General features: G+C 40.1%; 1 protein-coding gene across 7 annotated transcripts in view; it reads left to right on the top strand.

Annotated features, from left to right (window-relative positions):
- The window catches only part of TMEM87A (transmembrane protein 87A), a 48,855-nt gene that overhangs the window by 14,151 nt on the left and 21,058 nt on the right, over window positions 1-13,646 (top strand). For 4 of the 7 annotated variants that reach the window (XM_062205722.1, XM_062205723.1, XM_062205720.1 and 1 more), the window contains exons 8-13: window positions 4,525-4,586; window positions 5,845-6,028; window positions 6,975-7,074; window positions 8,625-8,718; window positions 9,509-9,584; window positions 12,263-12,367. In XM_062205722.1, the coding sequence (XP_062061706.1) occupies window positions 4,525-4,586; window positions 5,845-6,028; window positions 6,975-7,074; window positions 8,625-8,718; window positions 9,509-9,584; window positions 12,263-12,367 (621 nt within the window). Of the gene's footprint in view, window positions 1-4,524; window positions 4,587-5,844; window positions 6,029-6,974; window positions 7,075-8,624; window positions 8,719-9,508; window positions 9,585-10,164; window positions 10,238-12,262; window positions 12,368-13,646 lie in introns of all 7 variants that reach the window. The other 3 variants (XM_062205721.1, XM_062205724.1, XM_062205726.1) reach the window with 1 other exon arrangement.

Here is a 13,646-nt window from a genome sequence, read left to right as displayed (position 1 = left end):
AACCAGGAGCTTCTTCTGGGTCTTCCATGTGCGTGTAGGGACCCAACCACTTGGGCCATCTTTAGCTGCCTTCCCAGGTGATTAGCAGGGAGCTGGATGGGAAGTGGATGACAGCGTCACAGGCGGAGGCCTGACCTATGCCACAGTGCTGGTCTCTGTCCATTCCTTAGATGCCTGGTGGAACGCACCTAGAATGGTATTTTGACCTGATACTCTTTCTCGAACCTGCCTCCTAGGTAGATTTTTAAATAACTTTATTTTCTGTAATAGTAATACATGCTTTATTTTAGTCTTTCTGTTTTTCCTTGGGTTGAGTTTTTTGTTTTTTGAGAAATTGTCTGTTTTACTCAAGATTTCAGATTTATTGACAGACTTATTCATGGTGTTTCTTTATAAAAATCTACCATATATGTAGCCTTTAAAATTCATAATATTTCTTTTGTATCATCTTTTAAACTCATTAAGTCTTCCTAGAATTTTATTTTTAATTCGAATGAATCAGCTTTTGTTGTTAATTTTACTAACCATTTTTTGTTCATTTCATTAGCTTCTACTTTTATCTAATTTTATATTTTTAAATTAAAAAAATTATCTGAAAAGTTGAGAGTTGAGAGAGATCTCTTCTGTCTGTTAGTTTATTCCCCAAACACCCACAATACCCCAGACTGAGCCAGGTTGAAGCCAGGAACTGGAAACTCAGTCTGGGTCTTCCACATGGTGTCAGGGACCCAAGTACTTGAGCCATCACCTGCTAACTCCCAGGCTGCACATTTGCAGGAAGCAGGAATGTAAATTGGAGTTAGGACTTAAAGTCCTGTGCTCTGGTATGGGATGCAGGTGTCCCAAGCAGCATGTTAACTGCTATGTCAACGCCTACACCAACTTCTACCTTGATCATTGTTAGTTCTTTTATTTGACTTAATTTTACATTTTTGTTTTAAAGATTTATTTATTTTGTTTGAAAGGCAGAGTTAGAGAGAGGGATAGACAAACATCTTCAATCTGCTGTTTCACTCCCCAAATTGCTGCAATGGCCAGGGTGGGCCAGGTCAAAGCCAGGGGCCAAACCAAATACTTGGGCCATCTTCTGCTGCTTTCTCAGGTGCATTTGCAGGGAGCGGAATTGGGATTTAAACTGGCACCCAATGTGGATGCCAGCATTGTAACCATCAGATTAACCTGCTGTGCCATATGCCAGCCTCTAGTTTTTTAATGATTCTTATGTTGAATGCTTAAACCTCACTCTAGAATTTTTTTTTTTTTGAGATTTATTAATTTGTAAGACAGAGATACTGAGAGAGAGGGGGAATCAGAGAGAGAGATCTTCCATCTTCTGGTTCGTTTCTCAGTTGGCTACAGTGGCCAGCTTTGGGCCAGGCCAAAGCCAGCAACCAGGAGATTTATCCCGGTCTCCCATGTGGGTGCAGAGGCTTAGATACTCAGACCATCTTCCTCTGCTTTTCTCAGGATGTTAGCAGGGAGCTGGATTGGAAATGGAGCAGCTGGGACTGGAACTGGCGCGCTCATATGGGGTGCTGGCATTGCAGGTGGCAGCCTACCTGCTATGCCACAATGCTGGCCCCCAGAAATGCATCTTAAGCCCCATAGTGACATAGTGGTAGAGCAGGTGGCCTGGCATCTCCTGTCTCCCAGTCTCTCATGGGTAGGAGTCTCAAGGGGCAGTTGCCAGTTTTCTTTCTTTGAAAAGAGTGGAAGGGAAGCTTTGCTTTGCCCCTTTTCAGGCTCTTTATGTGTGAGATCTGGCTTGGATCCCTCCTTTCTTTTTGAATCCCCCTTACCCAGTGAGTCCCTAGAAACTACACATATGGACCCAGAGTCAAACACGACCCTGGTGTCAGCCCGTGCACTGCTGTGAATTTCTGTTCAGTTGGCTGTCCCATTTTTATACTCTATCCATCTGTTGTTTGTAGCTGAGAAGGTCCATTAAGGCATGGACTTAACTACAACCATCTGAGAGTACTAGATTTGTATCTCACAGTGTTTTATTATCTTTCTTCCCTTCATTCAAACTATTTGTGGCTCCCCATTGCTTGTAAAATGTCTAAATTTTGCCACAATATTTGTAAAACTTTACAGCTTGTCCAAGTTTGCTTTTGCTGCCTTATGTATACTCTGTGGTACTATGTTGCAGTCTCAGATTATGCGGTTTTTGTTTTTTTTGTTTTTTTTGTTTTTGTTTTTGGACAGGCAGAGTGGACAGTGAGAGAGAGAGAGACAGAGAGAAAGGTCTTCCTTTACCGTTGGTTCACCCTCCAATGGCCGCCGTGGCCGGCGCACTGCGCAGCGCGCTGATCCGAAAACAGGAGCCAGGTGCTTCTCCTGGTCTCCCATGGGGTGCAGGACCCAAGCACTTGGGCCATCCTCCACTGCCTTCCCGGGCCATAGCAGAGAGCTGGCCTGGAAGAGGGGCAACCGGGATAGAATCCGTTGCCCCGACCGGGACTAGAACCCGGTGTGCCAGCGCCGCAGGTGGAGAATTAGCCTAGTGAGCAGTGGCGCCAGCCAGATTACGTGTTTTTAAAATATACCTCATGTTGTCGCAGTTAGCTAGTTTTGTCCGTGTTATTTCTTTGTCCTGGTAGGTTTTTTACTTGATTCTGGAAAATACATGTTCATGCTTCCTGATCTGGCTCAGAGGGAGAGTTTTCTCTGTTGCTGCCCAACTCCTTTCCCTACTAGATGGTAACTTTCTGGATGGCAGAAACCATCTTACTCATCTTTCTATCTACTGTTTTCCTTAGGCCTGTCATATAGTAAGTGCTTAGTAAATGTATGTTCTATTTAAGCATAAAGCAGGGTGTAGCAAACTTTTTCTTAAGGAACCAGATAAATAAATAAATATTTTCTTAATTGTAGTTACCTAGCTTCTGCCGTAGTGGTGCAAAGGCAGCTGTAGACAGTAGGTGAACAGATAGATACGGCTCTGCTCCAATAAAGCACAAAGTGGATTGCCAGATTTGGCCTCATAGGCAGTATTTTCTGACCTTGGCATAGAGTAAGCAAAGAGTATGACAGTAATGTTGTATATACTCTTTTATTAAATTAGAAAATGTATGCATTTAATAATCAGTTCTGTTCTGTAAATTTTATGATCGCTATTATGGGAGGCTCCTTTTATTGGTATAAATATTGGGCCTGCTTTCTTTTCAATAATGATCTCTCCTTTTTGGCTAATGAAAGCAAGTAGGAAATTTTTTGTCGAATGGGCAGTTATTAGTCTGTCTCAGGAGATGATCACTCTCCAATCAGTCAGATTTTTAATATATTAATCATCTAGAATTTAAATCATTTTATCAGTTAAATCTTAAAATAGTTTTGTCAGTTATAGACTAAGGCATATCTGTGTTTCAGATTCATGCTGTTGCTATTCTGCTCTTTTAAACATTGTTATTAACAAAATGTTTGAAATATGTTAACTAGCAAGTTTTTGTAAGGTCCAGTTCTATGTTTACTGGGTAGTGCTTTGCTTCCATCTGAACTTAGAGCTGTTTTCATTTTGGAATGAGGATCTCTAGACTATATGATTGGGGAGGTGGATTATTTCCCACCTTGTTTTATCAGAGAGGGAAAATTTAAGTGAGTAAGTGTGAATTTCTAGGCTTTTGTTTGTTTTTAGTACCTGAATTGTGAAGATGATATATTAAGGTAGCAAAATCGCATAAATTCAGTACATAAAATGATAATAAGAAAATACTTAAAAGAGGGACAGAAAACAAAGGATAACAAAATGAATAAAGTATGTCCTGTATAGCATCTTAGTGATGTGTTGTAAGAAAATGTCTGTCTGGAGTGTGTTTAGAGATGAGAGGAGACGGAATAATTGTAGATGGGCAGCTCAGGGAAGGCTTTGTGGAGGGAATGTTCTGTCTAGTTTTTAAAGGGTGTGGGTGTGGGACAAGAGGGCTTTCCCACTTTTGACTGGCGTTTAGGCTCGGGAACTTTGGCAGACAGAGCATAGAGTCTGAGAACACTTAATGAATGTCAAAGTGCTGTACAGATACAGTATTTACCGGGATTGAAGTGGTTAAAAGGAAATGTCCCAATGTGATTTTAATTAATTTCATCAAATGCATTTGATTTTTTTGAGTTAAAAGAAGTTTTAAAATTTTACTTATTTTTATTTTATTTGAAAGATAGGGGCAGAGAGAGAGATCTTCCATTGACTGCTTCACTCCCTAAATGCATACAGCAGCCAGTGCTGGCCTATGGTGAAGCCAGAAGCCTGGAACTCAATCCAGGTCTCCCGCATTTACCAGCACGGTGGAGGGGATGCAGTCCCAACTACATGAGCTATCATCTATTGTCTCTCAGGTTGTGTGCAGGAAGGTGGAATTGGGAAGTGGAGTTGGGACTCAAGCCAAGACACTCTGATACGGGAGCCAGTGTCCCAAATGGCATTCCACCCACTGTGCCAGACATCTGCCCCTTCAGACACATTTTAGACAGTGTTTTTATTTAACTTCTGAATCCGTTAAATTAATTCTGAGTACTGTGTTTTGGCAGTGACTGTTGAAGTGAAGGGTCCCTATGAATACCTCACACTTGAAGACTACCCATTGATGATTGTAAGTGAATTTACATTCTTTAACATTAAATGAGTTTAGTTTGGAAGATCATCTATGTTATGTGACAGTATTCTTTTTTAAACAGTTCTGTACAGTCAGAAAATATTGCCTACAGCTCTGGACTTCTGTTAGACTGCAGCCTTCTAAGAGACTGTGTCCCCTGTGTACCTCATTTTTTTCATATGTAAAATGAAGAAGAAGTCAGTGACTTTTTGTGGGTTTGAGATGTGGAAGGGACCTTGGAGACTATCTCACATCCTCTGTAGGATCCAAAATAGGCACTTCTTTCTTCAACCCTGTAATTTCTGATCTCACTTAAAGTAACCAAGTGATAAAGCATCCTCTTAATCTGTTTTTCTTAAAATACCTTATTTATCTGAAAAACAGAGGGAGGGAGGAAGGGAGGGAGACAAAGTGCTTCTGTCCACTGATACTACACAAATTGCTGCAACAGCCGCTGAGCTGGGACAGCCTGAAGCCAGGAGATGAGAACTCCATCCAGGGCTCCCATCTGGGTGGCAGGGACCCAAGCACTTGGGCTATCTTCTGCTACTTTCTGAGACATGTTAGCAGGGAGTTGGGTCAGAAATGGAGCAACCTAGACTTGGTCCAGCTCTCTGATACATCATAGTGGCAACTTAACCTACTGTGCCACAAAGCCAGTCCCTCTTAGTCTGTTTTCAGATTTCTTCATGATTTTTCTCTTCCTTTCCCTTTCCTTGTGTTCTGTAGTAGTCTCTGGGTATACCTTTTCCAGTCACACCTTTATCCTCTTCACTGTTACCTTCATTTAATACAGGAGAGCAGTCAGTCTTGAGGATAGGTCCTTTTTTTTTTTTTTTTTTTTTAAGATTTATTTATTTATTTATTTGAAAGAGTTACACAAAGTGGAAAGGAGAGGAAGAGAAAGAGAGATCTTCCTTCCACTGGTTCACTCCCCAGTAGGCCACAACGGACAGAGCTGTGCCGATCTGAAGCCAGGGACTTGAACCGGCGCCCACTATGGGATGCCAGCACTGCAGGTGGCAGCTTTACCCGCTACGCCACAGCACCAGCCCTGTGAACAGGTCCTTAACGTCTCTTTCTCAGAAGAGATAATTCTTCTGTAATAACTCCAAAGATCTACTGGTTGTTTCCTTAATGGAAGGTAGCATATGTAAGTTTTTGTGGTTTGTTAATGCTATAACTGATTCTAAATCTTGATACTTGACTCTTGGCCCTAATTTTCCTTTCTATTTCTTACCCAATCGGCTGGCAGTTTTTCATGGTGATGTGCATTGTGTACGTCCTGTTTGGTGTTCTGTGGCTGGCGTGGTCTGCCTGCTACTGGAGAGATCTCCTGAGAATTCAGTTTTGGATTGGTGCTGTCATCTTCCTTGGAATGCTTGAGAAAGCTGTCTTCTATGCAGAATTTCAAAATATTCGATACAAAGGAGAATCTGGTATGTCATCAAAAAATGGTTCCCAGTTTAAGAGATTGGTAAATGAGATGAAAATTTTCCCTAGGTTACCAGTGATTAAATAGATCAAATTTTCAGTTAGTTAATTATTAGAATGACTTTAGTGGAATCACTCATTGTGACTTTTGTTTTTACGTTATAACTAATGGGTTTAAAGATGTAAGAGTTATTTTACTGGAATATGCTCACAAACTTATATTGACTGTTTAGGGAATGATCATTACTGTTGCAAAATCTCAATTACCATTGATTTCTAAGGTACCATTATGTACATCTAAGAAAGAAAATAAGTGATGCTGATTTCATTTTAAGATGCCATTAAGACCCACTTTGATTTCAAAATCTTAAATGTAGGCAGAAACTACATCTAGGAATTAATAAAATATAGTAATACTAAGAAAATAGGATGGTGCTTATATTTTTAGTAAGGTGAGCTGGTAATGACAAAACTTGTTTTGCTTTGTAATTTTTTGTAATAGCTTCAGTTCTGTCATCAGATCATCTGCTTATTGTTACAAGATATACTGTTTAGATCTTTTCCTTATCTTTGAAAGGAAAAAAGATGTGAAAAGCATATCTACTTGCATGCGTGCTACATGTGTGTTTTATGCTTTATCAGGTTTAGCTCTACTTCACCGTTTTGAAACATGAGGGCAAAACTTCTTTGGCACTACAAACCATAGGGCGAGGCATTCTATTAAGGTTTTAGTGAAGTTGAGGGTAGGTGGTAAAATGCTGTAAAATGATAAGTGATGTACTTATCAAGTACTCCTGTACTTGTAGAAGTTGGAGAAGAGGTACTCCTTTTTAGTAGGACAATACCAGGATGTGCTGTAAAGAATGCTAGAGAGCTTCATTCTGTTTCTGGAATGATTTGTGCTTTGCTGAGCTAAGATTGTAGCACCATCTCCCCCCTTCTTTCTCACAGTACAAGGAGCCTTGATCCTTGCAGAGTTGCTTTCAGCAGTCAAACGCTCACTGGCTCGAACCCTGGTCATCATAGTCAGTCTGGGATATGGTATAGTCAAGTAAGTACTAACTTCCTATATAGAAGAAAAATGCTGATGAAATTCAACTAGTATTGCAGGCTCCCAGTGTGCTAATTCTGATAGAGAATTCCTGGCGGGAAAAAGGTATCTGAAATTTTGTAGCACTGTAAACATATTTTTTTTTAGATGGCCTTGCACAAATTCTTCCACCCTTCTTTTTTTTTTTTTAATTTAAATATTTATTTATTTATTTGAAAGGCAGAGTTACACAGAGAGGAGAGGCAGAGAGAGAGATCTTCCATCCACTGGTTCACTCCCTAGATGGCTGCAACAGCCAGAGCTGTGCTGATCCGGAGCCAGGAGCCAGGAGCTTCTTCCGGGTCTCCTATGTGGGTGCAGGGGCCCAAGCACTTGGGCCATCTTCCACTGCTTTCCCAGGCCATAGAGAGAGTTGGGTCAGAAGTGTAGTAGGATTTTAAATATCAAGATAAGACTTTTCCTCCTTCAAACAAAAGTTGCTCCAAGAAGTTTTTACGTTTTGCTGGGTTTTTAGTTTGCAAATGTACTGTGTAATGAACTGCAGTAGGATATTTGATTATATTATGAAATTATTGAAATTCTTAGATTTGGTAATTGTATGGTTATGCTTAGAAAATTCATAATCTGTTAAAAAATACATACGGAAATATGTACAAACAAACATACAATATCTAGGATTTGCTTCAAGGTGATATGAAAGGATGAGAAGTGGATGGTGTAGCTAACAGTTGTGAGGGTTTGTTATACTACTTTAAAGTATGCTTCAAAATTATCTGTCATAAAACATGTTAAGAGATGCAGTTACCTGGGACTGGTGCCATGGTGCAGTAGGTTAATCCTCCGCCTGCAGAGCTGGTATCCCATGTGGGCACCCGTTCTAGTCCTGGCTGCTTCTCTTCCAATCCAGCTCCCTGCTGTGGCCTGGGAAAGCAGTGAAGGATAGCCGGGGTGCTTGGGCCCCTGCACCCATGTGGGAGACCAGGAAGAAGCACCTGGCACCTGGCTTCGGATCGGTGCATCTCTGGCCATTGCCGCCATCTGGAGAGTGAATCAGTGGAGGGAGGCCCTCTCTCTGTCTCTCTCTCTCTCTCCCTCTCCCTCACTGTCTATAACTCTTATCTCTCAAATAAAGAAACAAAATATTTTTAAAAAGAAAGAAATGTAGTTACCAGCAACCAGATCTTACATTCTGGTATTCCCTATCTTGTTTCAAGACCCTGAATCAAGTATGTGTTGTTTAACACTTTTACTTACTAAATTTCTTATTTGGTGAAGCATTAAGCCTCTCTGCTGTAATGAAAACTTAAAGGATGTTATCTCAAAACTGTCGAAAGAAAGGGAGAAGGAGGAAGGTCAGAGAGAGGAAGGGAATGTTCTTAGAATTGTATCTGCAAACTATATTGAACCTGTTATAAAACTAAATTTAAAAAAAATTTTTAAATTGAAACAAAAAAATGAGTGGTTTGTATTAACAAACAGGAGTTCCTGTTACTTAGTTTGTCTCAGGGGTTGTTCTGTTGGTGCTCAACTCTGCCTTTGCTTCCCATTAGGCCTCGTCTTGGAGTTACTCTTCACAAGGTTGTGGTGGCTGGAGCCCTCTATCTGTTGTTTTCCGGCATGGAAGGGGTCCTCAGAGTTACCGGGGTCAGTACTGCTTCATCAGAATTTTTGTGCTCACTTCAATCATATTGTTTCTGTCTTGAGAGGGTGAATTGGAAATGGCTCCGGGCTTCTATATTTTGTCTTTAAGTCACCTGCAGGCTCTAGTTTTCAACATGCATGTACAGGTTTAGTATCCCTTATCCAAAATGCCTGGAATCAGAAGTGTTTCCGATGTCCACGGTTTTTGGGTTTTGCAGGCTTCACTTAATTGAGCATGCCTAATCCCTCTCACATATAAAATGCTCCAGAATCTGATTGAGCATCCTGTTGCTGTTCTTTGCTTAACCAGCACTTGAGTTTTAAAGGCTTCCTTGAAATGCAACTAATTAAATTTCACACTGTTCTTGAGAATTGCATAATTAATCTCTTTGCCAGGGAAGGAAAGCAAAGCACTGAGATCTGAGTGATGTGTTTCTGCACTTGATCTTAGCCAAAGGCCGAGATGCACTGAGTGATACATTTCTGTCACACTTGGGTAATGTGAAGAAATAGGCCTCAGGCCTCCCTGGGCCATTCTTGTCATTCTATTAGTCATTTAAAAATTAGAATGTTTATTAATACCCTGTTAGATTCAAGTTGGTAAATCTTAGAAACTTGGCCTTCAAGAAAACTGGGCTCAGTAAGTATTGAAGTGAGTTACCCCTTAAATAAAGGAGTTTGTGAATACAGATTTGCTTTTCAAATCCCCCTGCCCTTGGTATGTAATTTCATTGGACATTTAACAACTTTAACCCTCTATCAATTTCTTTTTTTTCTTTCTGCTCTGCCATAGTATTTTTCTAATTCCTTGGCTCTGATAGTAAACCTGGCCCTCTCAGCAATTGATGCCTGTGTTATTTTATGGATATCCTTTCAGTGCTGCCCCGTGATTGGGTAATTAGAGTTGTACAAAAAATATCTTAAAATAAACTTGTGGAAACAAGCAGTATAGATTTGGGGACAGGTGAGTTCTTGTTTGGAAAATTCCATTACAATTCTGGAAACCAATAATTAGTTTATTAATGGTGTCTTTTTAAAAAAAAATATGAGAAGGTCACTTTAGACTTGTAGCCTAAATCACAGTTACAGGAAATGATAGCATGGGAGCTTTCAAACACTCAGTGTTTTTTCAGTTGTGGGCACTTCTTTGCATGCTCCTAGGATGCCAGTTCCTCATGGTAGCTACCTCTGTGGTAATAGCAGTGTGCTTCATTGTATAGAAATTGTAATTGACAATTTATGTGAAATGCGTATGGCTATATATTTTATATGATGGTTTGTAACAAGAGGAAAATGATTAGATGTCAAATGTTAGTTGTTGTCATTTTCTCTTGGTTCTAATACAAAACCATTCTGGATGATTAATACAAATGCAGAATCACGTGCTGGTTTCTTCTCTGTGCCTCTCTAGACACCTGTTTTTCATCACTTCTTTTTCTTTGTCTGCAGGCCCAGACTGATCTTGCTTCCTTGGCCTTTATCCCCTTGGCTTTCCTAGACACTGCCCTGTGCTGGTGGATATCCTTCTCATTGGCTTGTCTGATGGTGGTCCATTTCTCTGCTTGGAGATGGGTTTCCATTGATCTTTCTGCAGAGATGCCATTTTGTTATTTCTCCTTGGTCTGAGGAATAGTGTATTTTAAGTCTGAACAACCTGAGGGTTCAGGTAAGCAGTTTTTGTTTTTGCTGTCTTAATTTTCAAAATCATATCAGAGGTTGGGACTGTCTCTGCACCCAGAGTAAATGCTGTATGTAGGCTTTTCTCTTTTCAGTGAACATTTCACCTTGATTTTTTTGTCATGTTACTTGGTGCAGCTCACTTAGTGTTGGAATTATCATCTACTCTGCTTCTGCTGTTTCTTTTAGCTTCTAGCCATTATTAAATGCTTTGAAACTTAAAAAAAGATTTTGATCATTAAAGTATGGTTTTAGGAACTACATAGATGGTTTGACTTCTGAAACTCTCTGTAGGTTTAGCAGGTTTTAACCTGGATTAATTGTTTTGTTCTCTCATTCCAAAGCTGATTTTGGGATCATCTGAATACTGATACCCTTCAGAATAAATTTTGTTCATTTATAGGCAGAGTAAACTAGCAGATAACAAGTTTTTGATTGAGTAATCTTTTTCTTATTTTTCTTAAAATTAAACATTTCTTTATTAGGGACTTGGCCTGTTGGATGAGAGTAAGGTTTTTGACTTTATCTTTGGGGCTTATTTTGGGATTTATATATGTAGTCCTATGTGAACTTGTACATTACTAATGTCTTGATAGATTGTGACTGTTGGAAAGAGCTGAATGTGAAAAAATGGTAATTTTATGAATTTGTGCAGATTGATGTATAGCAAAAAAATTTGAAATTGAAGTGTTGTGGATCTAAATGGCCAAAACTTTTTAAGATCAATCTCTTTCCAGGTGCCTTTTGTGAATTTCTGTGAATATAGAGAGGAGTAGAGAGGGTGGAGAGGGTGATGGGACTGGATTGTGTGATCAGCTAAGCCCGTGACTAGTCACAGCTAAGGCTCTGGCAAAGGGCAGAGCAAGCTCCAGCTCCCTTATTTTTATATCTGCTCCTTGTTCTGAAAGTTGGTCACGACAGCAAGTATCATCTTCAGTAGGCATGAGTTTCCTTCATGGTCTTCTGCAACTTCTACTTGGGAATAACGCTCTGAAGATGCAGAGCCTAACTGTCTCATACTGCGCAGGGTCTCTTAATTCTGAGTCAGACAGGCAGCTGGTGGCGGATTCTGGCAGATGACACGAGGGGACTGAGGAGAGAACTCGGGAAAACTGTAGGCACACCTGTAATTATGACCCTGGACTAGGTTGACTGGGACAGGGGAGAACGCAACTGCCACCTTAGAGGGAGAGAGAAGATGGATATTAACTCCTCCTCCTTTGCCTAGCACTCGTTTTATCATCTTCCGTGGTTCTATTTCTTGTGTTTCATCTTTTTTGTTTCCCTGGAAAGCCTCTTCATGTCTTTATTTATCTTTTTTATATTTTTTTAATCTTTTGCTTGTACTATTCTTATTTTATCCTGATTCTTACTTCTCTTTAGTTTCTCATTGAAAATGATGATTTTAGGGGCAGGTGTCATGGGGCAGCAGGTTAAGTCACCGCCTGGAACGCCAGTATCCTATATTGGACTACCAGTCTGTACTTCCAATACAGCCTCCTGCTAATGCTCATCCTGGAATACAGCAGTTAATTTAGGCTCCTGACTTTGGCCTGGCCCAGCCCTGACTGTTGCAGGCTTTTAGGGAGTGAACCACTACATGGAAGATCTCCTGTCTCTGTCTCTGTTCTTCTGTTTTTCAAGTAAATGAAAATAAGTAAATAAACATTACAAAAAGCAGATGATGGCGTTCTTATTAATCTTGCTGAGGCTTGGAGTATTGGTGGGGTTAAGTGAGAATAAGAGCTATGTGTAATGCCTGTGAGATGTGCACCATTATAAGTGTGCCCCAGTATACTTAAGTCTGAGGATTAATTTACTGACTTACTGTTTTTATGAATGTTTAATTCCTTGACCTGCAAACACATATTTATTAGCCTGACTCAAACAATGAAGCTATTAAAACTCCGGAGGAACATTGTAAAACTCTCTTTGTATCGACATTTCACCAACACACTTATTTTGGCAGTAGCAGGTAAGTCTGGGACTTTCTTTTTGCTCTTTAAATGCAGTCTTTTTAGAATAGATTCTAATAGGCTAGAGGTATACATAGCAAGTTTTGTACATTTCATTTGGGGAAATGCACAAATCTTTTTCAAAAATGATTAAGAACCACTTATTTTGGAGTGGGCAGTTAACCTGGCCTCGTGTGCCACATCTGATTATTCAGCTCTGGCTTCTGACTGCAGCTTCATGTCAGTACTGACCCTTGGAGTCAGTGGCAGTGGCTCAAATAGTTAGTTTGCTGCTACCCACGTAGAAGACTTGGATTATGTTCCCACCTCCTAGCTGCAGCTCCAGCTTTTGCAGGCATTTGGGGAATAAACAGAGGATGGTAGTTTGCTTTGTCTCTCCATCATATAAAAAAAGAACCACTTATTTTAAGTGTAATACCTGAAACTTAACCCCATGTAAAATTTCACCTCTTAGTCTGTCCCTGTCCTGTCTTGATTCTTTTTCTCAGGCCTTCTGTTTCTTGAGTTGGGTTAGCTTGAGTGCCAAATGATATTTATTTAGGTTCTTCGAAGATGTTAACACATAGTTATTTGATTAATAGCTATAGAATTTTAGATTAGGGTATGTTGCTTTTATAGTGCTTTTAGATATTTTTTTTTCAAAGATTTATTTTATTTATTTATTTGAAAGTCAGAGTTACACTGAGAGAGGAGAGGCAGAGAGAGAGATTTTTTCATCCGATGGTTCACTCCCCAGATGGCCGCAATGGCTAGAGCAGTGCCGATCCGAAGCCAGGAGCCAGGAGCTTCCTCTGGGTCTCCCACGTGGGTGCAGGGGCCCAAGTACTTGGGCCATCTTCTACTGCTTTTCCAGGCCATAGCAGTGAGCTGGATCGGAAGAGGAGCAGTCGGGACCAGAACCGGCGCCTGTGTGGGGTGCCGGTGCTGCAGGCCAGGGCTTTAACCCACTCTGCCACAGCACCAGCCCCTTAGGTATATATTTGACCATAGTCCAATGAAGCTAATTTGCCTACCTCTTGACCTTTTATCAGGAATAGTGAGTTCTGACCTATGATTGTAACCAGATCTTCTGTTTATATTATGGTCATTTTGTCAGCTATTTTTTTGTCATCTGAATAGCAAAAGAAAAAATTGACATTACTAAATTAAGGATAAAACAAGAGAAAAATTATATTGATAATGCCTGAACAAGCTGTATTTCTAGTACTTTTCCAATTCTGACTCAGTTAAATTACAGATATTAAATAAATTATTATAGAACTATTCTTTAAATCCAGA

The sequence above is a fragment of the Lepus europaeus genome, chromosome 11 (assembly GCF_033115175.1).
Source record: "Lepus europaeus isolate LE1 chromosome 11, mLepTim1.pri, whole genome shotgun sequence".
Lineage (NCBI taxonomy): Eukaryota > Metazoa > Chordata > Mammalia > Lagomorpha > Leporidae > Lepus > Lepus europaeus.
The sequence above is the reverse complement of the archived record's forward strand: the minus strand, read 5'-3'. Positions and strand labels throughout refer to the sequence as shown.